The 27,163-nt window shown below is 37.3% G+C and overlaps 2 protein-coding genes across 3 annotated transcripts in view; one reads left to right on the top strand and one right to left on the bottom strand.

Annotated features, from left to right (window-relative positions):
- Positions 1-452: 452 nt before the first annotated feature.
- On the top strand, positions 453-20,416 carry LOC132863715 (adhesion G-protein coupled receptor F1-like). The gene is made up of 12 exons (XM_060896671.1): positions 453-465; positions 13,016-13,207; positions 13,607-13,716; positions 14,403-14,467; positions 14,657-14,793; positions 16,327-16,505; positions 16,583-16,753; positions 16,911-18,260; positions 18,377-18,418; positions 18,501-18,560; positions 19,039-19,102; positions 19,876-20,416. Exons 1-12 carry the CDS (start codon positions 453-455, stop codon positions 19,941-19,943), a joined length of 2,451 nt encoding a protein of 816 aa, XP_060752654.1. The 3' UTR covers positions 19,944-20,416.
- Positions 20,417-21,650: 1,234 nt separating this feature from the next.
- The window catches only part of xpo7 (exportin 7), a 34,183-nt gene continuing 28,670 nt past the window's right edge, over positions 21,651-27,163 (bottom strand). For both annotated transcript variants that reach the window (XM_060896388.1, XM_060896387.1), the window contains exons 25-28: positions 26,055-26,215; positions 25,368-25,466; positions 24,270-24,397; positions 21,651-23,794 (exon numbers count right to left, since the gene is read on the bottom strand). In XM_060896388.1, the coding sequence (XP_060752371.1) occupies positions 23,701-23,794; positions 24,270-24,397; positions 25,368-25,466; positions 26,055-26,215 (482 nt within the window). In that variant the 3' untranslated portion in view covers positions 21,651-23,700. The remainder of the gene's footprint in view (positions 23,795-24,269; positions 24,398-25,367; positions 25,467-26,054; positions 26,216-27,163) is intronic.

Raw genomic sequence — 27,163 nt, forward strand, 5'->3', positions numbered from 1 at the left:
ATATACATATAACAGCAACCACAATAAATTAAATTCCTGAGATGTGAATATTTTCAGGCAATTGAGAGACTATGTACTTTTGGTCTTCTTTCAAAAAGATAAATTTCAGTTATTTAACATTAAAAGATAATATTCAGTATACAAAATACATTTAAATATATGAATAGTATATATAATTAAATACATTTAAACAATACAAAATTTCAAACTAATTATTTTGATTTCTATTTATGGAGACATTCTAAGGTTTAATGTGTGTGAAATTTGAATCTTTCATGATGCTAAGCAGCCATGCTGTATATCACTGTTGTTAAGGCAGTCACTATTGACTGTTAACGTGTTAAATAGTTAAAGTACACTAAAAGCTGTGAGGAAAATGGAACTCATTTTTACAGCCTGACATTTTAATGTTCCCAACTTTGGCAGGTTGCCTTAAAATCTGCGTGAACATCATGGCCATTCCAGGTAAGACTTTTCTTTAAAACATTTTTTAACCTATAAAAATAGTTTTGCTGTTGTTGTTTAAACTAAAGCATTAGTAAATATTTCGAGTGAATTCTTAAATCTGTTTGGTCAGAACTGGTAGATTAATTTTCTGTTACAGAATCTCTGACTGTCATTCCAACTGTACAGCTTTATATTAAAGCACATGTTCCAATGTTATTGTTTCCATAGTAACAGATTTACATTTGGCAAAAACAGATTGTTCAATCATGTTATGAATGAAATGCTGAAGTTTTCTGTCCGATGGTTTTATCATTGTTTAAAGGGGGCTCCATTAGCAGCCTTTTTTAACAGTCAGGAGTAAACCTCTTCTTTAAAATTATTCCTAAAGAAGTTTTGAGGAACAGTTAACATAATTCAACAGTATATTATATTAATTCTTATTTCCTAAAACAAATATACTGCTAGAAATTTAACATAAGTTAGGTAGTAGCTGATGACTAACTTTTAGACAAAAAGACATTTTAACCAGGTCTTGTTACACAAAGTGAATTACAGATGTAATTTGAACTTTGTGCTAATCCCACCAATGATTTTAATCCCAGTCCCACCCAGTTCAGTTCCACCCCTGCAGAGAGTCTTGACCATTAGCACCACCTCTTAGAGATATCTTTTGTTAACACCTACACACATTATTTCCAAATAAATCACTTGGTTTCATTTCCCAAAATATAAATAAGTAAGTCGTTAAAACCACTGTGTCTTGACCAGAATAAAGCATTTGGCAGACACTCTTATCCAGTGCGGCCTACAAGTTTATCTCATTTTTGTTATACAACTGAGCAATTGAGGGTTAAAGGCCTTGCACAGGGGCCCAGCAGTGGCAGCCTGGTGTACATAGGATTTGAACTCAGAACCTTTTGATTGATAGTCCAACACCTTAAACACTAGGCTACCACATCCGCATTCATTTCATTCATTCATTTATTGAAGATGAATGAACAAACACTATGGAAATGTGTCACAGCCTCACCTCAGCAACCCACCACATCCAATACTTTCCCATATTAATGACTGTGGACTTTCTGTCTACTGTAAGCTTGGAGTACCAATTAACACTAATTTGCATACCTTGTTTCTCTGTGTGCCAATATAAATTCAGATGACTTTCCTTTTCTCATTTTCCCCTTTATTAATACCATTTGGTATGCCTATTCAACAATGATCATGCTTAATTGACAATGTTTATTTCTTACCTTTCTTGTACAGTGAAATCATCAGAATACATCTTGGGGATTGCAGTCAATGTCCTTATGCTAATGTTTGTAGTAAACACAAGGAGACATCCTGAAATTTCAGACATGGTTTTAGAGGTAAACTGCTTGACTTTACATTAACGTACATTCTAAGAATAAAATCTGAAATACTTTAATTTGTCTTGGGATAAGAGAAACTAAATCTTCTGTAAATGTCTGTTCACGGGTACAAAAGTATAAAGAATGAACTTTTTTAAATCACAGCTTAGTTATACAGATGGACGACAACTCAGTGACTTAAGAGGAAAACGAGATGGTAAATATAATTATAAATATGAAGCTATTATATTGTAATATATATATATATATATATATATATATATATATATATATATATATATATATATATATATATATATATATATATATATAATATTAAGAATAATAATAAGAATCCTCTTTGATGTAAAATAATAATAGTAATTTTCATGAAGACTGACAATTATTTTGTACAGTACACTCTATCATTGTACTTGTCACCCAGATAGTTAAATAGCTGCCTTTTATTTCCAGCCAAAACAGATATAGTAGAATACATCATATTGGTTGAGGTGAATGTAACAGAATTGATTTTGATTGCCCAAATCAAATCTTCACTGGAGTCCATCAGCTTTCCATTACAACTAGACAACACCACCGAAATTGAAGGTTTATTTATTACAACAGGTAAACTCTATCTATTATTAAGGTCATATTTTGTGTTTAGTTTTTTTTAGTCATGTTTTTAATAACAATGGGAATTGCATCAGTTGTTAATGGCTATAGAAAGACCAAATATAGCACAAGTGTCATTAGTCACTAACGCCACCTCACTTTCTGAACCATGGAAACCAGATCCTGCTATTTTCACACTGTTCCCAGGTAAGATCACTGACAATAGATTCTTCTTAGCATGACTAATGAATATCTCAACACTCCCAAAATGTGGTGCAACAGAAATGTTTGTCCTGTCGTTGGGAGACTGTAAGTTTCATGTCTCATTACAGTACAACAGCCAATGGAGCAAAATTGCTTCTGTGTGCTGGGTTGGAAAGATCACACTTCTGTCAATCACAGAAACAGTACTGAACATCTGTGAGCTCATGTATGCAGAAAAAATTAAACAGCACTTTGAGAGAGTAACACTGCCATGTAATGAGATTTAAAAAAGAGAAAGCACTTGTTATCTTTCAACCTCTTCTGTTTGTAGCTGTTGTATGATGAGGATAATAAGATAACTGGATTCTGGTCTACTGAATGGTTTTGCAAAAATATCTGGCTATCAGTAAGATGGTAATCGGAGAATTGGGGTTTTCTGCCAAGCTGCCACTGTTGGGCCATTGATCAAGGCCTTTAACCCTATGTCTGCTCCAGGCCTGCTGTATCATAACTAACCCTGCACTCTAACATCCAAAACTGGGTTGTCATTATACAGTGAATAATCAGTGTGGAAGCTATATTCCAAATTTGCATGAATTATTGTGATAATTTGGATTGTTCATGCAGCCACATACAGTATTGGCAATATAGTAAACTTCAATTGCATTTTTTTTATAATGCAATGAGTATGTTTAAATTATATAACTGTTTCTAATTTCTATGTTTCACATTTTGTTCTATTATTATTATTGTCCCCAGTGTGCAGGCCAGTTGAAGCCATTTATTACTGCGCATGTGAGGATCAATATTTCTGGCCATTCGATAACTGCGTGTATGATAAATGTAATACTATAAATGAAGGAACATGCAACTGTACTGGCGGATTTTCCAGTGGTGGACAGATGTGCATGCCAAAAGGTGGTGAGGGAAATGTTTTGGAGTATATGGATATACGTATAATATTTATTTTTTTCTTGTATTTACTTGACTGTTGTATTTTCATAGAATTGCAGTTCGAGTTTATTGTTGAAATTGAAATTAATGCCACAAGCACATCAGTGATAAGTGAAGTGAAGAATCTTCTAGAAGGATTCAGTTTTCAATTATTATATGAAGTTACAAAGGTGGACATTACAACAGGTAAGAATTAGTCTGTGAAAAATGGACATTTTAATATGTTCAAGGCAAATTTTACTAGCTTCTGTGAGAGTATTATGAGCTAGAAAGATATATTTGATGATTGTTGATAATTATCTCAATATTAAAAATGTAAAGAGCATTTTTTTTCCTCACACTGAATTCATTCTTGATTTTCCACAGTGTGCAGTTTGAATGATACCGAATATCAGTGCAGGTGTGAGGATCAGTATATCTGGCCGTGTGAAAAGTGCACACTATATGGGTCTTGTGATAATGTCACCAATGGCTTGTGTGGTTGCATCAATGCTATTCCAAATGATGGACAGTTCTGTCAACAAATCAATGAGCCGACATGTATGTATGACAAAAATAAAATATATAAATGTGCACATCTAAAGGACACTAACATATTCCCTTGGATATCAGCCGAAAAACATGTAATAGTATCAACAATTTCTACTTTAGTACTTTAATTTACATAATATCCTCATTCTTGTTTCATAGATAGCTTGGCATGTCCATCTTCAACAAGCACAACAGGTAAATCACGAAGATGAAATATATATGTATAAGAGGATTAACATAAAATGAATATGAGATGGAAGATCAGAACAACAATGTGGAACACTGCACCTTTTGTTTGACCTCACTAGTTTTTCCCATGCTTCATGTTGCCAAGTGTTGCCTGTTAGATTGTTTAAGCAATTAATAGCTCAGAATAGATTGAGGACTGGGTTTCTCTGGTGAAGACTGCATTTGTTGTTAAAATGAATGAAATCCAGAGAATCTATAGAAATGTAAGCTATTTTGAAAGATCATCGGTATTGAACACTCCTTAGCTAATGCAACAATTTGGAATGTCCAGAAAAGTAAAGAAATTCTGGTGTACTAACAACCAGACACTGAACAGTTTAGCCAAGTGAAACAATAGCAGTTGATGGCAAATACACTGTGATAGTGTACATTTCACCTCATGAAATTGAGACCCTGTACAACAAACAAGAAAGAAGCTTAGGTACAAAGCTTTAAAAGCATCAGATAAGTATAATACAAAAGTTTTAGTTGGTCAAAACAGTGGGTTTTCTGGCATAATGCAGTTAAGATTTTTAAGTGTTTATGGTTTTTTTGTCCAATTATTTTGCCTACATAGAAATTGGGTTTTCTGCCACTGAAGGTCCCATGTTCTAAATGGTTAAATCACATCTAAATGTAAATATCATAAAATTATATATGCACAAGCACTATTCATAAGCTGAAATTCTGATCTGCCGTCTCATCTTCATCTTTCAATCTCAGACCCAAAGGTCATCAGTGTATAGCAAAAATAGTCTTGCTGTTTTGTTACTTTTAGAATTTCATGTTCATTTAAAAACTAAATTACATTTAATTTATGAGCAGGGCATCTTACCTCTAGGTGTGTAAGTGTGTAAAGTCTCTTTCTGATATTTGATATATTTGTTTGTGTCTTAAAACTCTTTTGTTTTGTTAAGTCACTACAGCACTATCCACATCTTCTGATGCCATAACCACAGCTGGCACAAGCATCACATTCAAACCAGCTAGAACACATATGTCACCTATAGCCATCACTTCAACACTGAATCCAATCACAACTTCTACAACCACAGACACCACAGTAATATCCACAATGACACCGAGCACAGATGCAGACACTACAATAGCAACAATCTCACCCACAAAAGTCTTAGACACAACAAGCATTCTCAGCCAAACAGCAGTTACTACAACCACAGTAATCACAAGCCGAGCTAAAACAACTATGCCCATTAACACCACAATAATAAAAATACCTGCCACCTCAACCATAACCAACAAACCCATGACTGATACAGTTACATATGAAACAAATACAGCCATTCAAACTGAACCAATCACAATTACATCCATTACATTAAGCCCAACTAACACACAAACTACTGCCTCTAAACCCACATACACCACAGCTACAAACACTGGTAATCTAAACACCACAACAGTGGTAACCACAGTCAATACAAATACAAGCCTTCAAACCACATTGATTGAAACCACAGACACAGAAAATGCACATGATATAACCACAGACACCACTGCAGATCACAACACAACTACTACAAACACTGCACTCATAGCTACAGACATCACAAACATAACTGCTACATCCACAGACACTATACTCACGGCTGCCCCACCTAAAATTCCAATCACAGTTGATACTACAGTCTCAGCAATTGCAGCTGATACAAACACAGCTTTTCAAGCCACAACCCAAGCAAACACTGTAGCCAACACCAAAAACATCATTCACACAGTTGCCCCAATTACAGCCACAACAATCACAACTAACACATTCACAGTGGTCACAACCAAAGCTCATCAATCCGCAGCACAAACAAACCCTGTAACCAACACCACAGACACTACAGACATCAGAAAAGCCATCACCGACACAATTATAGATAGCACTACTGCAACCATACTGAAAACAAACAAAGTCACCACAGTCACAACTGCTACAACATCAGATTCTACAAACACAGAAACTACAACAGCAACTGACACATACACAGACACTGTACCAACGGCTGCCCCACCTACAGGCTCAATCGCAACTAGTAATACAGCCTCAGTCATCGCAGCTGATATGACAGCTTCAGCAATCGCAGCTGATACAAATACAGCTCTTCAATCCACAACCAGAGCAAACCATGTGGCCAAAGCCACATACACTACAGACACTAGAAAAACTATCAATGGCACAACCATAGATAGCACTACTGCAACCATTGCCAAAACAAACCAACCAACCACGGTCACAACTGCTACGACATTAGATGCCACAACTGATACATCCACAAACACTATACCCACAGCTACCCCAACTACAGTCTCGACAATTGCAGCTAAAATAATGACAGATGTTACATCCACAGACATTATAAACACAGATGCCCCAACTACAGCCACAACACTAACAACTGATACAGTCACAGAGATCACAACCAGAACATTTCAATCCACACCCCGAGCAAACCCTGTAGTCAACACCACAGACACTGAAATGAGAGACAACACAAAAACCATCACTGCCACCACTATAGACAGCACTAATGCAACCAGAGGGAAAACAACAGAAACCACCAGAGATTCCACAAACATCTCTGCAACATTGACAGACATTATATCCACAGCTGCTCCAACAACATCAACAACAACAACCACAACTGATACAGCAACAAAAGTCACAAACGCTGATTTTCGAACCACAGCCAAAACAAACTCTATGAGCAGCACTACAGACACTGCAATAACAGAATTCACAAAAAACATAATCGGCACAACCATAGATAGCAATATGCAAATAAAGGCAAAAACAAATAAAGCCACCACATTCACAACTGATACAACATCAGGTGCCACAAACACAGAAACCACAACAACAATTGATACATCCACAGACACTATATCCACCGCTGCCCCAAATGCAGCCTCAACAATCGTAGCTGATACAATCACAGGTCTTCAGTCCACAATCCAAGCAAACCCTGTAGCCATCACCACAGACACTGAAATTACAGACACCACAAAAACCTTTAATGCCACAAACATAGATAGAACTACTGCAACCTTAGGGAAAACAAAGAAAGCAACCACAGTCACAAATGGAACAACCAGAGATGCCACAACCATATCTGCTACATTCACAGACATTATATCCACAGCTGCCCCAACTACATCCACACAAATCACAACTGATACAGCAACAGACGTCACAGCCACTACTCTTCAAACCACAACCCAAACAAACCCTGTAGCCAACACCACAAACAGTGCAATTACAGAAACTAAGCAAACCATCATTGCAACAATAGATAGCACTACTGCAACCATAGCAAAAACAAACAAAGCCACCACAGTCACAACTGCTACGACATCAGATGCCACAAACACAGAAACCACAAAAGTAACTGACGCATCCACCGACACTATATTCACAGCTGTTCCAGCTTCTGCCTCAACAATCACAGCTAATATGACAGCCTCAGCAATCGCACGTGATACAACCACAGCCCTTCAATTCATAACCAGAGCAAATCCTGTAGCCAACACCACAGACATTGCAATTACAGACAACACAAAAACTATAAACAGCACGACCATAGATAGCACTACTGCAACCATAGCCAAAACAAACAAAAAACCAACCACAGTCACAACTGTTACGACATTGGATGACACAGACACCAAAATTACAACTGATACATCCACAAACACTATACCCACAGCTACCCCAACTACAGTCTCGACAATTGCAGCTAAAATAATGACAGATGTTACATCCACAGACATTATAAACACAGATGCCCCAACTACAGCCACAACACTAACAACTGATAAAGTCACAGAGATCACAACCAGAACATTTCAATCCACTCCCCGAGCAAACCCTGTAGTCAACACCACAGACACTGAAATGAGAGACAACACAAAAACCATCACTGCCACCACTATAGACAGCACTAATGCAACCAGAGGGAAAACAACAGAAACCACCAGAGATTCCACAAACATATCTGCAACATTGACAGACATTATATCCACAGCTGCTCCAACAACATCAACAACAACAAGCACAACTGATACAGCAACAAAAGTCACAAACGCTGATTTTCGAACCACAGCCAAAACAAACTCTATGAGCAGCACTACAGACACTGCAATAACAGAATTCACAAAAAACATAATCGGCACAACCATAGATAGCAATATGCAAATAAAGGCAAAAACAAATAAAGCCACCACATTCACAACTGATACAACATCAGGTGCCACAAACACAGAAACCACAACAACAATTGATACATCCACAGACACTATATCCACCGCTGCCCCAAATGCAGCCTCAACAATCGTAGCTGATACAATCACAGGTCTTCAGTCCACAATCCAAGCAAACCCTGTAGCCATCACCACAGACACTGAAATTACAGACACCACAAAAACCTTTAATGCCACAAACATAGATAGAACTACTGCAACCTTAGGGAAAACAAAGAAAGCAACCACAGTCACAAATGGAACAACCAGAGATGCCACAACCATATCTGCTACATTCACAGACATTATATCCACAGCTGCCCCAACTACATCCACACAAATCACAACTGATACAGCAACAGACGTCACAGCCACTACTCTTCAAACCACAACCCAAACAAACCCTGTAGCCAACACCACAAACAGTGCAATTACAGAAACTAAGCAAACCATCATTGCAACAATAGATAGCACTACTGCAACCATAGCAAAAACAAACAAAGCCACCACAGTAACAACTGCTACAACATCAGATGCCACAAACACAGAAACCACAAAAGTAACTGACGCATCCACCGACACTATATTCACAGCTGTTCCAGCTTCTGCCTCAACAATCACAGCTAATATGACAGCCTCAGCAATCGCACGTGATACAACCACAGCCCTTCAATTCATAACCAGAGCAAATCCTGTAGCCAACACCACAGACATTGCAATTACAGACACCACAAAATCTATAAACAGCAGGACCATAGATAGCGCTACTGCAACCATAGGCAAAACAAACAAAAAACCAACCACAGTCACAACTGTTACGATATTGGATGACACAGACACCAAAATTACAACTGATACATCCACAAACACTATACCCACAGCTACCCCAACTACAGTCTCGACAATTGCAGCTAAAATAATGACAGATGTTACATCCACAGATATTATAAACACAGATGCCCCAACTACAGCCACAACACTAACAACTGATACAGTCACAGAGATCACAACCAGAACATTTCAATCCACACCCCGAGCAAACCCTGTAGTCAACACCACAGACACTGAAATGAGAGACAACACAAAAACCATCACTGCCACCTCTATAGACAGCACTAATGCAACCAGAGGGAAAACAACAGAAACCACCAGAGATTCCACAAACATATCTGCAACATTGACAGACATTATATCCACAGCTGCTCCAACAACATCAACAACAACAAGCACAACTGATACAGCAACAAAAGTCACAAACGCTGATTTTCGAACCACAGCCAAAACAAACTCTATGAGCAGCACTACAGACACTGCAATAACAGAATTCACAAAAAACATAATCGGCACAACCATAGATAGCAATATGCAAATAAAGGCAAAAACAAATAAAGCCACCACATTCACAACTGATACAACATCAGGTGCCACAAACACAGAAACCACAACAACAATTGATACATCCACAGACACTATATCCACCGCTGCCCCAAATGCAGCCTCAACAATCGTAGCTGATACAATCACAGGTCTTCAGTCCACAATCCAAGCAAACCCTGTAGCCATCACCACAGACACTGAAATTACAGACACCACAAAAACCTTTAATGCCACAAACATAGATAGAACTACTGCAACCTTAGGGAAAACAAAGAAAGCAACCACAGTCACAAATGGAACAACCAGAGATGCCACAACCATATCTGCTACATTCACAGACATTATATCCACAGCTGCCCCAACGACATCCACAAAAATCGCAACTAATACAGCAACAGACGTCACAGCCACTACTCTTCAAACCACAACCCAAACAAACCCTGTAGCCAACACCACAAACACTGCAATTACAGACACTAAACAAACTATCATTGCAACAATAGATAGCACTACTGCAACCATAACAAAAACAAACAAAGCCACCACAGTCACAACTGCTACAACATCAGATGCCACAAACACAGAAACCACAAAAGTAACTGACGCATCCACAGACACTATATTCACAGCTGTTCCAGCTTCAGCCTCAACAATCACAGCTAATATGACAGCCTCAGCAATCACACGTGATACAACCACAGCCCTTCAATTCATAACCAGAGCAAATCCTGTAGCCAACACCACAGACATTGCAATTACAGACACCACAAAATCTATAAACGGCACGACCATAGATAGCACTACTGCAACCATAGCCAAAACAAACAAAAAACCAACCACAGTCACAACTGTTACGACATTGGATGACACAGACACCAAAATTACAACTGATACATCCACAAACACTATACCCACAGCTACCCCAACTACAGTCTCGACGATTGCAGCTAAAATAATGACAGATGTTACATCCACAGACATTATAAACAAAGATGCCCCAACTACAGCCACAACACTAACAACTGATAAAGTCACAGAGATCACAACCAGAACATTTCAATCCACTCCCCGAGCAAACCCTGTAGTCAACACCACAGACACTGAAATGAGAGACAACACAAAAACCATCACTGCCACCACTATAGACAGCACTAATGCAACCAGAGGGAAAACAAAAGAAACCACCAGAGATTCCACAAACATATCTGCAACATTGACAGACATTATATCCACAGCTGCTCCAACAACATCAACAACAACAACCACAACTGATACAACAACAAAAGTCACAAACACTGATTTTCGAACCACAGCCAAAACAAACTCTATGAGCAGCACTACAGACACTGCAATAACAGAATTCACAAAAAACATAATCGGCACAACCATAGATAGCAATATGCAAATAAAGGCAAAAACAAATAAAGCCTCCACATTCACAACTGATACAACATCAGGTGCCACAAACACAGAAACCCCAACAATAATTGATACAGCCACAGACACTATATCCACCGCTGCCCCAAATGCAGCCTCAACAATCGTAGCTTATACAATCACAGGTCTTCAGTCCACAATCCAAGCAAACCCTGTAGCCATCACCACAGACACTGAAATTACAGACACCACAAAAACCTTTAATGCCACAAACATAGATAGAACTACTGCAACCTTAGGGAAAACAAAGAAAGCAACCACAGTCACAAATGGAACAACCAGAGATGCCACAACCATATCTGCAACAATCACAGACATTATATCCACAGCTGCCCCAACTACATCCACAAAAATCACAACTTATACAGCAACAGACGTCACAGCCACTATTCTTCAAACCACAACCCAAACAAACCCTGTAGCCAACACCACAAACACTGAAATTACAGACACTAAACAAACTATCATTGCAACAATAGATAGCACCACTGCAACCATAGCAAAAACAAACAAAGCCACCACAGTCACAACTGCTACAACATCAGATGCCACAAACACAGAAACCACAAAATTAACTGACGCATCCACAGACACTATATTCACAGCTGTCCCAGCTTCAGCCTCAACAATCACAGCTAATATGACAGCCTCAGCAATCGCACATGATACAACCACAGCCCTTCAATTGATATCCAGAGCAAATCCTGTAGCCAACACCACAGACATTGCAATTACAGACACCACAAAAACTATAAACGGCACAACCATAGATACTGCAACTACTGCAACCATAGCCAAAACAAACAAAAAACCAACCACAGTCACAACTGTTATGACATTGGATGGCACAGACACCAAAATCACAACTGATACATCCACAAACACTATACCCACAGCTACCCCAACTACAGTCTCGACAATTGCAGCTAAAATAACGACAGATGTTACATCCACAGACATTATACGCACAAAAGCCCCAACTACAGCCACAACACTAACAACTGATAAAGTCACAGAGGTCACATCCTTTAGTACCACAACAATAGGTAGCACTACTACAACCATAGGGGAAACAAAGAAAGCAACCAAAGTTACAGATGCAACAAACACAGACACGACAATCATAAGTGTTAACTCCACAGACACTATAACCATGGCTGCTCCAACAACAACCACAAATATCACAACCACACCTTTCCAAAACACAACTGCTACAGTCATGGAAAATAAAACCACAAAGACTGCAACTACAGACACCATACAAACCATTACTGTCCCAACTATAGCTAACACTACTCTAAGCATAACCAAAACAAACAAAGCCACTACAATCAAAACTGCTATATCCACAGACACCACAAACACAAATTTTACAAATAAAATCACAGCAACCACATACACTACAACTGACCACACCACAACTGCTGAAACCACAGCAGCCAAAACCACATTGGCTAGAATCAAAACTGATACAAGCACTGACACCATACCCACTACTACACTACCTACTACTGACAGAGACACTTCAAGTACAAGTCTTCAAGCCACAGCAAATGCAACCACAATCTTTAAAACCACAAACACCACAACTACAAATTCTATACCCACTGCTTTCCAAACTACAGCCACAACAATTACAACTGATAGAAACATTACAAAAGCTCTCCGAACAACAATCATTCCAAACTCTCTCACCAACACCACTGATGCAACAACTACAGACACCACGACAAACATTGTCACCACAACTATAGAGAGCTCTACTAGAACCACAGCCACTGCAAACACAACCACACTCACAAGAGCACCAAACCAAGGTAAGATGATTTCATCCTTTAAATCTTGTTGAAGTAAATAAAAATTCTTCAATAATATACATGTGTGTCAAAGCCATTTTAAAACTGCAATTTTCCCCCAAAGCCTTTCCCCTTTATGTTCCATAAATAGACTAATATTTGACCCTAATTTAATGCTACAAAAATACAATTAAGAAGCCACAAATAATCACACAGTTAAAGATATTTGTACAAAAATATAAAAGAACTAAAGCTTAATTCAGTTGTGCGAATGCATCCTCCCTTTTCCCCTCTCTGTTTGCTTGTGTTTCGCTCTCTGTTCTTTCAGCTTTTACCAATTAATGGTATGATCCATTTCAATCGCTTAAATTTACATCTGTTACATTTCACGTCTGCTGTCATTTTGTTTTTCACCCACAGACACGCGTGTCATTGGGTTCTCAATGAAAATAAACAGAGAATTTGACATTGCACTCACCAATAAAACAAGTGAAACCTTCAAAAATTTTAAAGCAAAAATTGAGATATCGGTAAGTTGAACACAGTGAAAGCATCAGTTCATACTTCAGCTTTTATTTAGAAGTATGCAAGCAAGGAATTACATACTTGAAGGTTATTGGGTTTGCTGGAATCATACAGCCTGATACAAAGTACATTTACTGCTACCACTGATATTTTCCTATAACAGCACAAAGTGTTTTGTTCCTCTTTTACAAAAGCAATTACCTAGTTATTACATTTAATAATAAATAACACATCATGCTTTTTATACGTCGAATATCGTGGAATGTTTGCAAAACCTACTGTTATCACTTATTGTACGTTATAGTATCTATATACCATCATTCCTTCATAGTCTCTCTCTCATGAAGACTTTTCTATGGTGGAAAACATACAGTAGCAAAGAGCTGACACTGGAGGCTCCAAGCAGATCCCTGCATTAAGAATTATACACATTGCTTTTTTTTAAATACTTGTATGTTTTTAAGCTGTTTATTTTTAGTGTTGGATTAGATGGAACATCCTCCATACGTGTCCATGTGAATGAGCTGTTACAGTAGAAACAATAATATATTAATATGAGCATTTATGAATTAAAAGTTTATAAATATAAACTTGTCATCGAAATTATATTTAGAACTGTTGTCAGAGTTACTGTTATAGAAAAATAAATGACCACCTTTTAATTCAAGAGCTGAGTATGTGCCTTTTTCAGATTGATGAAAGTTACAGAAGCTTGCCTGCCTATAAGCCCAACTCTGCAAGTGTGAATGGTTTCAGGTAACATTATTTACTGCATTATTCATAGTTTAATATTTTAGTTGTTAAGATGATGTTTACCATCTTCAATGAATATATAGCTAATTTCCTGAAACCTAATGAAACTGGAAACAAAACCACTCATACCTACAATTTTGATGTAGACTGGTTCTTTCAAAAGGACATAAGTGATGTTCTGTGTTTTGACAGGCCTGGCAGTCTGATTGCAGACTTTGAGATTAATGCAACTAGCGATAACCTTAATTTGGCATCGGCAAACCAACAACTTGCTAGCAATCTCCGTTCACTGGGATTCAACATAAGCAATGATGCATTCAGTCAGAGTGGTAGGGAAATTACTCTCTTCATATTATTGTGTTCTCCTCATCTTATTATTATTATTATTATTATTATTATTATTATTATAAATTTTTGCAATCCAGCACACTCTCATTCTGTATAGCACTGATGGTTAAAAAAACAAAAAAAAGCCTTAAATAAATATGTGCATGGTTCTGTGTTTCAGTGGCAGATGTGCTATATAAAGGTCAAGACCAAATATATCCTGGGCAAAATATGATACTGACTTGTAACACAACAACAAATAACAACATTAATTGGACGAAGAATGGAATTGAATTAAAGGAGTCTGACAGATATACAATTGATCAAAATGTACTCACTGTGAAAAATACCACTCCTGAGGACAGTGGTACGTAAAAAAAAAGTCACTGCAGTATCTAGTAAACAACATAAATTACATTCATTTTACTGCATCCACAAAGATTTGTATTGGATTAGTATTTGCATTAGTAGATTATATTAGGATACGAATTCTAAATCCCAGAATCTAATCTTCTTCTAATCCCATCTTCTGTTTTATTGATTTATTTCTTTTAAATCTAACCCTATTTTGTCATAGTAAAATAGCCAGATGGTAAAAGATACATTTATAGTGTATAAGTTCACTTCATCCAACAAAAAATAATCTTCGATCAATCTATCAATCAAGAATCTATCAATCCTCTATCAATCCTCATAATAACTTCCCATATTTTCGCCTACATCATACATGATCATGTAGCTTGCTCTCGTTTAAACACTAAAATTCAATCCAGGAATGTTCTTGAACATTTTATTTGTGTGATATTGTTTATGATTTCCATATTAATCTCCTTTCCTTTCAAAATGATCAGGTCTGTATGAATGTAGCACAACAGTGAACTCAATACCATATGTGATCTGGCAAAGGATTATGATTCCAGAGCCCAATATCCAAGTGAGCAATGACAAATTTGTAGAATGTAAGAACCCAAAAACTATGCTACAGTGCTGTGTTCAGGAGAGCTATGAAGTGAAATGGAGCATTGACCCTGCAGACTGCATCCAACCTTCAGCAGGTCACAAATAAAAAAGCAAAACTAAATATTCATGTCAAATATTTAGTCAAGCTACACCATTGAAATAGTTTTGATTTGTATTTTAACTTTAACTATTTATTATTTTGCACAGTTCCACCAACAGGCTGCATAGTATGTGACTATAAAATAAACACACAGGAATGTCTGCGTAACAAGAAGATATCAGTCACATGTCAACTTATTAAAAGTGATTACAAGGCACAGAAAATCACAATAAACGTAGTTAATGGACGTGAGTAATCCTTTAATTTTATTTCAAATGTAAAGAAATGCTTTCTCTGCTGTATCAGAGAAAGCAAATTTGAATGAATGTAATTACCATAATCAGATATAAATTAGACAGCATTTAAATTTGTTTGCATTTGAGGGGTTTTTACGTATACATTACATAGTTGTATAAAATCTCTTCATAATTGTATATATACAATTCAATCATAATTCTCAACATCATTCCCATAGAATCGAACTGTTCTGATGCTGTATTTGGACCCGGAAATGTGGAAGACGTACATGTTGGGGACTGTAATGAAGGCATGGTTGGTTATCAAGAAGCTAAGTGTAACTCAACAGGACAGTGGCAAATTACATATACCAACTGTGTCCTGCGAGTCATTCAAAATCTCAAAGATAAATCTGGGGTAATCAGATTTGATTTTTATTTTTTGTCCAATAACAGAAAAAAGAATATCTAAATTTCTGCATTTTTTTCCCTTAGCTCTTAAATATCATTGAACTCCCACAATTTGTGGCCAATCTCAGCGCTGCGACTGTAACAAATGCTCAAAATATAACATCATCTTCATCGACCATATTAACAATTGCTGCCATTCTTAAAACTATTGTCAATATCTCCCAATCACTACTTGTCAATAAAGCCATTATGACTGTAAGTATAGTCTTGTTTTCTCTTTTCCTTTTCATCTTTCGAAACTCATTGCAGTTTTTGAAAGAAAGAGAATTTATGTTTTTCTTGTAATTTGTGATTCTATATTTGATTTGATTTGATGGGCTCTTTCTAATAATTTTTTAATTTCAATTTTAAGGGTTTCCTAAATACAGTGGATGTCATTGGGTCAGTAGATGCACAAAAAGCATGGATTGATTTAAATAAAAACAGTACAACCAGTAATGCCAGTTCTGAACTTCTGGCGTCCATTGAAAGCATCGCACGCAGACTACCAGATGAAGTCATTGAGATAATAACCGCCTCTGCTCATCTTAAAAGAAATAACATCACTACTGTCCCATTTTTTGGACAATTTGGTAATAGCTCATCGACCCATATAAGCATTCCAGTAATTAGTCAAAAGACTTTCATAACCATCATAGTTTTTTCAGCACTTGACAATGTCTTACCTGTTCACACTGCATACAATGACAGTTCAGTTAACACCAGCATCAATGGAGACGTAGCTGTGATTGAACCAAAGTCATCAATTAACAACATATCCTTTTCTTTTGCCATCAAAAATAAGACATTGGGAAAACCTCAGTGTGTCTTCTGGAACTTTAATCTTCTGAATGGTAGTGGTGGATGGGACTTGACTGGATGTCAGTTAAAGCTATTAGGGAAAGAACCTGAAAGATACACATGTGAGTGCAATCACACAACCTCTTTTTCAATCCTGATGTCACCATTTACGCTGGATAAAGTCCAAGCCATAATCTTAGACTATATAACCTACATCGGTGTTGGCATTTCAATGGGCAGCTTGGTTTTGTGCCTCATCATTGAAATCATCATATGGAAATCAGTGACACGAAATGACACATCCTTCATGCGTCATGTCTCCATAGTCAACATCGCTGTCTCCCTCCTGATTGCAAACATTTGCTTCATCATTGGAGCGGCTGTTGTTAAACAAGAGGGTCCCTGTAGTACAGCGACATTCTTCATGCACTTCTTTTATCTCGCCCTTTTCTTCTGGATGTTTCTGTCAGCACTTTTGCTCCTCTACCGCACCCTCATGGTCTTTTCCAGAATGACCAGAGGAGCAATGATAGCCATAGGTTTCACTGTCGGCTACGGAGCCCCGTTAATCATAGCTGTCGTTACTGTGGCATCTACAGCTGGAGGCAAAGGCTACATTCAACAAGATTACAATTGTTGGCTGAACTGGGATAAAACAAAGGCTCTCCTGGCATTTGTGATTCCTGCTCTGACGACTGTAGCTATAAACCTCCTGGTGCTTATTGTGGTTCTGTGTAAGATGTTGAGGAGAGGAGTTAATGCTTCTGTTCAGCCAGATGAGAAACATCCCCTAGTCGTCATTGCTAGATGTGTGGCGATTTTAACACCTCTCTTTGGTCTAACGTGGGGATTCGGCATCGGGACCTTGGTGTCACCGAACTTTGGGATTCATATAGTGTTCGCATTCCTTAATTCACTGCAGGTACTAATGCTATTCTCTTTGTATTTATAATGACATAATAAAAGATTTTCTATATGACATACAAAAATGAGCCAATCAAACTAATCCATAAAATTGTCTAATTTGTCTCTTCAAAGGGTTTTTTCATTTTGCTGTTTGGAACATTACTGGACAGTAAGGTATATCACGCTTTTCTTTTCTTTTTTTTCCTTTTCCCCTGTATCCATAAATAACAGTAATAATTTTGTTTTCTGGTTGCAGGTCCGAGAAACACTGACAGGAAGATTGGCTCTGAGGAATGTAAGCTCTAACCACACCAGAGTAAGCACTTTAATGAATAATTACTAAGTAATTTGCATTGGAGGGGAGCACGGTGGCTTAGTGGTTAGCACGTTCGCCTCACACCTCCAGGGTTGGGGGTTCGATTCCCGCCTCCGCCTTGTGTGTGTGGAGTTTGCATGTTCTCCCCGTGCCTCAGGGGTTTCCTCCGGGTACTCCGGTTTCCTCCCGGTCCAAAGACATGCATGGTAGGTTGATTGGCATCTCTGGAAAAATTGTCCATTGTGTGTGATTGCGTGAGTGAATGAGAGTGTGTGTGTGTGTGTGCTCTGCGATGGGTTGGCACTCCGTCCAGGGTGTATCCTGCCTTGATGTCCGATGACGCCTGAGGCACAGGCTCCCCGTGACCCGAGAGTTCGGATAAGCGAAAGAAAATGAATGAATGAATGAATGAATGAATGAATGAATTTGCATTGGACTTTAAAAATGCAGTATTTTAAATGATGTTTTTAATCTACAGAGCACAAGTGCAGGATCAGCACTCTCAAACAGTCTTACTTTCATTCAGGGGTTATGGCGTAGAGGTACGTAACTGAACAGAAAGTTCATTTTTACACACATGACCTTGAACCATCTTAATTAATAACCACAAATAAAGTGTATCATGTATCGTCACAACTTTAGATCGTAAACTACTTTAGATAGTTAACACTGTTTACTTAAGTCATACATCCTTTGGTTTAACTTCAACCATAGTTGAAGTACATAGTTACATGTACAAGTACATAGTTACCATACCACAGTACATAACCTGATCAAGTGGATCCGTGCATCTTCAGTTTAGCCACTGAATCTTTACTTACGGGTTTTTGGATATTTTAACAGGCTAAGTTTGTTCCAGTGACCTTATTTTCACTCGTGCCTATGCTGATTTAACAATAAGATGATTAGGATTGTTAGCAAAGGATTACAAACGACTTTACTCACAGTGTTTGAACTAAAGAACAAGAATGGAATTATAGCACAAGCATGACATGGAGAAAACCTTTAAAAGACACAAGAAAGTCATCAGAAGTTTTTCTATTGGTATTCAGCAGGGACAAAAAAGGAAACTGCTCTGGCGGTGGGAACATTTTTTTTTTTTTTTTAGAAAAACTAATTGTTTATTTTATGCTAAATTATTTAGAATAAAAACATGTCTGAGAAAATGTCTGATATATCAAATAATGCACTACAACTACATAATATCAGATTCTTCGTGGATGAAAACTGATTTGAACTAAATTTGACGAGTCACTTAAAAAACTTAAAATCTTTTTCATTTTTGTGCTGCAACTAACCTTCTGATCTCTTGCAGATGAGTACCGCGTATCCCAAGCTGGCATCTTTCCGACATCTTCAAGCAACTCCTATAGATCTGTTTAGCTTAGTTATCTAACAAACGTTTCATCCGTATATTTAAAAAACTTCTTTAACACTAATTATATAGTGAGCAAAGTCTAGATTTTTAGTTTTTTTTTCTTGGCAACCGCAAGGCTAACGAAATGAATTTAACTAACTTTGTCGATCATTCACGACAATATTATGAAGTATTTTTTCTTAAGGAGAAACGTTAAAAACGGTAATTACTCATGTGGTATTGTACATTTTCACTAAAGAATTCTTAATAACTATCTACCAATGCATTTCTGAGCCATGGTCTGAGCATATGTGAACAATTTTGTTCGTATTTTGGATGTGTTTATTTTGCAGGTTATGAATCCTTGCAGATTAGCTAGTTACTTTACATTGTTGTATCTTCAACCGCTAAGATGTTCCACATGATCGTGTCTGCTAAAGAACTTGATGTAAATGACAGCTCGCACCTTAACACTTTTTCTTTTAATAATGAAACCTTGCATATTTATCTGATATTGATACCCCATCCAATATTTTGTCTTTGCATTTTTTTTTTTTGGCCTCTCTGTAAAAAAAAAAAAAAAAAAGTCGTTTGTACCCGTTTTGTGGTTTCAGCATTAAATGTCTCTCATGTCACACACTTTTTTTTTTTACTTCACACAAATGTCTATCTTCAAAGTAAATGTTAATATCAAACCCATTTCTGCTCTCTGAGAGTTCTTGTTCATAAATATGTAAAATTTGAAGGTGTTTATGTTCATCCACTAACATTATAAAAGTTATGAACGAAGCGGAAAAACACAGTACTGACTCAATTTAGATCAGACTAGCGGCGATGAAATAATTCATTTGTTTACGTCGGTTGAAAACGTTTTTTGGTGTCAATGTACTGTGACAATGTCAATGGAGTTTTTTTTTTTTGTTTTTTTTTTTTTTAAAGTTAAAGCTTTAAAATTAACTTTTTTTTTAACTGAAGCTAAAATACATAGCTAAGAACACAAACTAAAAATAATTCTAATTCAGTTAAAACCTCTAAATTGACATTTAAGTATTAAATATCAATTTGTATTAAAAAAAATTGACATTCTCTAAAACAAAACTTGTGTCAAATTCTCACACACTTGCTTTGAATGTTTCACTGGTGGTGAATATTAGATCTTGTTCACAACTTTAGAAAATGAACGAAGCTCAAAACTGTCATGACTGAGTTCTTCCTGTGGGTTTTTCTATCCAACATACATCAGCCTTGAACCGATAAATGTGTAAAATGTTAAGACTCCAGTAGAAAACACCAACATGGATTAACTGACAAATTAGTGATGACGTGTTACAGCTACATTTTTTTGACTGGACAAGCGATTTAGTTGTCAGTATCCTAATCAGCACTATTTTAATCAGCTAGGTGCTCGTCTGTCATTGGTTGTTATCTTCTGTCTAGGGAAAAAAATTAATCTATAAGGTTTTTCACTATGATGTGCTTTTGTAGGTAAATAGGCACAAAATCTTGTATAAAGGCTCCAGAGAAGAGATAAAGAGAGATTCAAAGAAGAGATAAAGAGAGACCTGTGTGAGAGATCACAGGTGTGTTGATCAGGTGATGACAAACTAGTAGCTATAAAGTGTTGTACTGAACATGTAGTGTGATAAAACTTTGAACCGTTTGTGTGGATCCGTTCTGATTGGACTGAAATCACTCAAATTCTGTCAAATTACATAGAAAGATCTGCACGCTAGTACAAACCAATGACGTTTATTTTGCAGTCACAATGCTAACACTATATGTAGCAGACATCCAAACAATTCAACCAGCTACCTTATCACTCAGAAAGGACTCCATGTGCACACACACACACACACACACACACACACACGCACCAAACAGAGACACATTCACATCAGGGAAGCAAAATAAAAAATAAATGGGGGAAAAACAAGGAAACAAATGAGTGTTGGACATGGTTAAAGAAATGAGCTAGTTCTTCACAAACAGTTAGCAGCAGCATGTTGAGAAATAGCACAAGTCGCTAAAATATTCCATTCTGGTTCTGTTTTTGTAAATCTATCATATTTCTAATGCATTATTTCTTTGTCGGTTTTAAAAAAATGGAATTCTTCAGATGAAAAAAAACAAAAACTTTTTTGTTTTAAAGAGGAGTGAAAGGGTGAGGGGGCGAGCTAAAGGCAAACTGGCAAGTGTGATCAGCTTTTGCTTTGTTTTTAGTACCAAGTTGTGTGTTTTTTTTTTTTTTTTTTTTAGTACACCTTCGTGAACTGTAAGGGGGCACCAGTCTGTGGTTTAAAAAAAACAAAAAAACAATAGTGAAATAATGATACATGAGCAGGCTGATCGAATTTCTCCACAATCATTAGTCATTTTGTACTTTACAGTCCTCAAAAGACTTCAGACAAAAAAAACGGGCTGTTCAAACTCACGCCCGAGTCTCGTTCCTGTTTTTAACACGCCCTTGTTGACTTCCCCATGGCTGAATCCCACTCCAACTGATACGCCAGCTCTTGATATTCAACGAAGGAAAAGTTCAGAAGGAATTTCCACCCGACAGTTTTACCTTTTTAAAATAACTGAACGATGAAACTGTTTATTAGTTTAAACAGGAGCGATAAATATTTCAGAAATAATGCTAACATTTGATTGTCCATGCTCAAATAAATGTTTATTTCTCAATTAATATCTGAACTTTACCCTGCTAACGAGCTAATGGGGATGCAGATGACGGAGTTGGACAAAAAGATTTCTCAGGAGAATGTCAACACCACGATTCCAACTCAGCAGGGGAACTGTGGGTGGTTAAAAGCAGGACAAAGACTCAATGAAGATGCCACAAACTCAGTAGATTGTTTTATGACCTGTTATCGAAACATGTTGCCTTAACAAACTGATACGCCACACAAGTACCCCCTGGTGGCCATGAACAGGCATTGCTGCACGGCAAAAAAGTATTTATTTACAGTTTCGGGCGCATTTTGCTCTTCCTTCAGGTTCATCTTGAGGAAAATGTACATCATTTAAAACCTGTAAATCCTCTAATTCCCTAAATCTCAACAAAAGCACAGATCAAATCCTTCAGTCACTCTGTCTCCACACAGACAAGCCACACTTTCAGCACAGCTGCACTAACTACACTGTAAAAAGATCTCGTTTTTACCCAATCACACATTTTTGTAATTTTTTTGTCCTTAATTTTGTAATCATTATAAACAGCATCAAAAATTGTTATGACAAAAAAAATGTACACTTTTCTCCTCTTGCATGTTTCTATACAAGGCAGGCAGAAGCAGAGCAGCTCGCCCCCTTCCCCCTCACACACACACACACACACACACACACACACACACACAATCACACTTACACACAATCAGGTTTCCCACTTCCCTTATCACCCCACAGATCTGGAAAAAAAAACAAAACAAAAAAAAAACACCACCACACACTCTAAACACAAGCTGATTCCAATCTACAACTCCATATCATAGCACATAATGCACTACTTTCTCTCTCACACACAAACCAACCCTGTTCCGATCCACACGTATACACACACACACACGTATACATACACACACACACACACACACTCCCGATACACACCGTTCCTCACTTTCGTTGGTTCTGGAAACTGGCTTTAAAATATGTATATATTTATATGTGTATATATAAAAAGGGAGGAAGGAAGAGTGGAGTGTGTGGGGGGAGAAGAGGGAGGGGCCTGTGGGCCCTAGAGGCGGGGTCTAGTTGAGTGGGCGGAGCCTGCAGCAGAGTGGAATGTCAGCTCATCATGTCGTTGCTGTTGACACCGTATGTGGAATTCTTCATGGAGTCGTTCACTTCTCTTCTAAATACTGAAAGATTCTGCGTGAACCTGTGGCACAGATCGACAATGCAGTATAAATAAATAAATAAAAATTATTATTATTAAATTATTAAGTATACATACACACACACACACACAAAAACAATTAAATAAAAATGAATATACAAAATATCAATAAAAAAAAAAAAAAACATGAAACAAAATTCACATAAAACTAAAATTTTAACAGCTATAAAGTAAAAAGTGAAATGAAATAAATAAAAGAAAAGGATAAAATCACAGAGGTGAGAAAACATACTATCAAAGAAATGATTAACAAGCTCATAGGATAAAACGGGTTTTTAAAATCTTTGAGCTTCAGTCTGCTCTACTCAAGATGTCAAGTAGTTTTTCAGCAGAAACAACTAATTTAGGACCGGAAAAAAAAACAAAAACAAACAAACAAACAAAAAAAAAACGCAATTTCCATGATTTAAAAAGATGCTGTGAAAAGGTTCCTACACACGAGGAAGGAGCGACTCACCTGTCACGGTTTTTAGTAAGTAAGTTGCGCTCGATTCCCTCCATTAGATTTTCGAAGCATAAGTGCATGGCCTGCTGTTTCTCTGGAGGCTGACTGTTCACTATGCTGTTCCTTAAATCTGCAAAATACTAAGACACAAACACAAACATGTTTTAGTGCATTGTTTTATTACAAAAGATCCATTTTCAGACATCCTCACTGCACTGTTACACGTTATAATGTGCTTCAGTGTGAGAGTCGGTGCTACTGAGCGATAGACCTTTAAATCTACAAACTAATCTAACCTACTTTACTCAATGCAGCATCTAGTATAACACAAACAGGTTAAATCTGAAATTTACATAGATAGATTTTAATTATGTTGTAAGGAAATAAAACCATAAGGGATGCAAAGATCTTAATGAAGAAGACGTTTATTCCAGCGAAGCAGTGACAAAATACATGAAGCACTCAGGGTTCTACGGAGTCAATAAGAACGATGGATAAATCCTGCTCAAACATGTTATTACTCTTTGTTGTTAAATGGGGTTTCGCTTTAACTGTAATTTGAGTGTAAGAACCGAGTGTCTCCCAAATGGTTGTGTGAAATGATTGTTTAAATGTAACCACAGTCGCGCATCCAATTCACCCAAGTTATTTGTTTAGAGTTCTAAATGTACTGCATTATGATATTTCAATCTGTTTTTGGGAATGAACTCTTTCTGATGTGTATCTTGGAGTGGAATCTGGGTTCGTACAATCTGTAATTTCTTACGATATGGAGTGTCTGCATTAGTCCCTGTGAAAGTCGCTACTACTGTACATCCAAATGATGGCGTCAAAGCCGAGTACATTCATTAGCAACCTGTGACTTGGCTCACAACCAGTTTCCTGTATTCGCTCTCGTTTGAGATTTAATGCAAATGTTGGCTGCAAACGTAAAAAAAAAAAAAAAAAAAAAAAAAAAAAAAAAGAAAAGAAAACCCTCAGAGAAGCCTTTAAGTACAACGTTAACATGTGAGAGTGAGTTGTGCTTGTTAAGTGGGTTATCGACAACCTGGATGTACTGAATTTCCACGTTTACATGTTTTAAAGTTGTATGAAAATCAGGTCTCTCACCTTCTCGTTTAGTAAGATGAGGCCGAGCAGAGGCCGGGACATGGACCACTGATTCCTGCAGTCTTCAAAAATGATGATATTCAGTACAGTAGAGAGCATCTGCAGGAGACAGAAGGGAAGAAACAGATAGAAACTGACATCTTAGGCAAACGGCTTTAAACTAGAACTCTATGGCAACAGCGCCTATGGGGATGTCTAGTACTTCTTGTTGCTGATTTATTGTCCAGTAATACCTTGAAATAATACATTAAACATAGAAGATGCTATAGAAGAAAAACTTGTTTCCTGAATATTAATATGCAAGTAACATCTGTGTATGAAGAACAGGAAGGAATCTATTGAAGAAAAAAAAAATCATCTCGGATGTTTGAATTTGCTATGAAAAATCTATCAGTTCCTCTCTTGGTTCCAATGATGACTCTGTACAACCTGTTAGGTCAATGTACAGTAAAGTTTGTTAAGGGAACCTTGAGAGCAAAAACAGATGGAAGGCAAAAAAAAAAAAAAAAAAAAAGAAGATAAACAAAGAATCTAAAAGAAGATAAACAGATGCAGATATTAATTTTCTTGTGTGTCAATTTCAAAACTGCGTTCTTACAATATGGAGAATCTCGAATGGACAAAATCGTGATACTTCCATCCCTTAGTGGTAGAGGCATAAAAACAATATACAGTGAGTGCACGGACCTGCTGGATCATCTCTGGATGTTGTTGCATGATGTGGAAGAAGCGGTCGCTCTCCTGAGCCATGGGCGCTGCTCTCTTCTTGGTGCTACGGGACAGCTGCTTGAACAAATACGTCACTATGTGATCGAGGCTCGAACAGCAGCCTGTGCAAACCATTGTGTCTGGCAGAAAGGAGGAAGGAGAGGGGGAAAGAAAATGGTACTGAGCTGATCGATTGATCCATTCCTGTTAAGTAGGAGAACATTTTAAACAATTCTACAACAAACTTAATTGTGGTTTTAAAATAGTTAAAATAGTTCAGTAGGATCATGACTTGTAACATATATGTCTCATATATAAGACATAAACATGACTTATTAGAAGTATCACACTCGGGACGAACCCTGCTTCCTTGCAAACTATAAGAACTTCATCTTTTCTGACAGTTTATGTCTTTTTGTTGTGCTCCAGTCGTGTTCTGCTCCATGAACATTTTAGACATTCAGTGAGAAGATGCCAACTTCATGTGGTGTTTGAGGACAACCACCTCCTCATACACAATTCTCAGACTATAGAAAGGACATTATTCATAATAACTCTCTCTGGTGTTTATAACAGTTTATAATCACACCCTTCAGTGTCACCCAAATGAGGATGAGGTTCACTTTTAAATCTGGTTTCTCTAAAGGTTTCTTCCTCTTCCATCTAAGGGAGTTTTTCCTCACCACAGTCACCTCAGTCTTGTTCATTAGGGATAAATACAAACACATTTAAATAGAAGTCTAATATTAATCTAGAACATTTTGGACTATATTTCTGAAGCTCTCTAAAGCTGTTTTAAGACAAGGCTCTGGGTTGCTGATCGGAAGGTGTTCAAGCCCCAGCACTGCTAAGTTGCCACTGTTGGGCAATTAAGCAAGGATCTTAACCCTCCCTGATCCAGGGGTGTTGAATCATATCTGCCCCTGTGCTAGTGGTTAAGGTGTTGGGCTACCAATCGGAAGGTTGTGAGTTCGATTCCTACGTCCACCAGGTTCCCACTGCTGGGCCCCTGAGCAAGGCCCTTAACCCTCAATTGCTCAGTTGTATTAAAAAATGAGGTAAAATGTAAGGCGCTCTGGATAAGGGTC

The sequence above is a fragment of the Tachysurus vachellii genome, chromosome 20 (genome assembly GCF_030014155.1).
Source record: "Tachysurus vachellii isolate PV-2020 chromosome 20, HZAU_Pvac_v1, whole genome shotgun sequence".
Classification (NCBI taxonomy): Eukaryota; Metazoa; Chordata; class Actinopteri; order Siluriformes; family Bagridae; genus Tachysurus; species Tachysurus vachellii.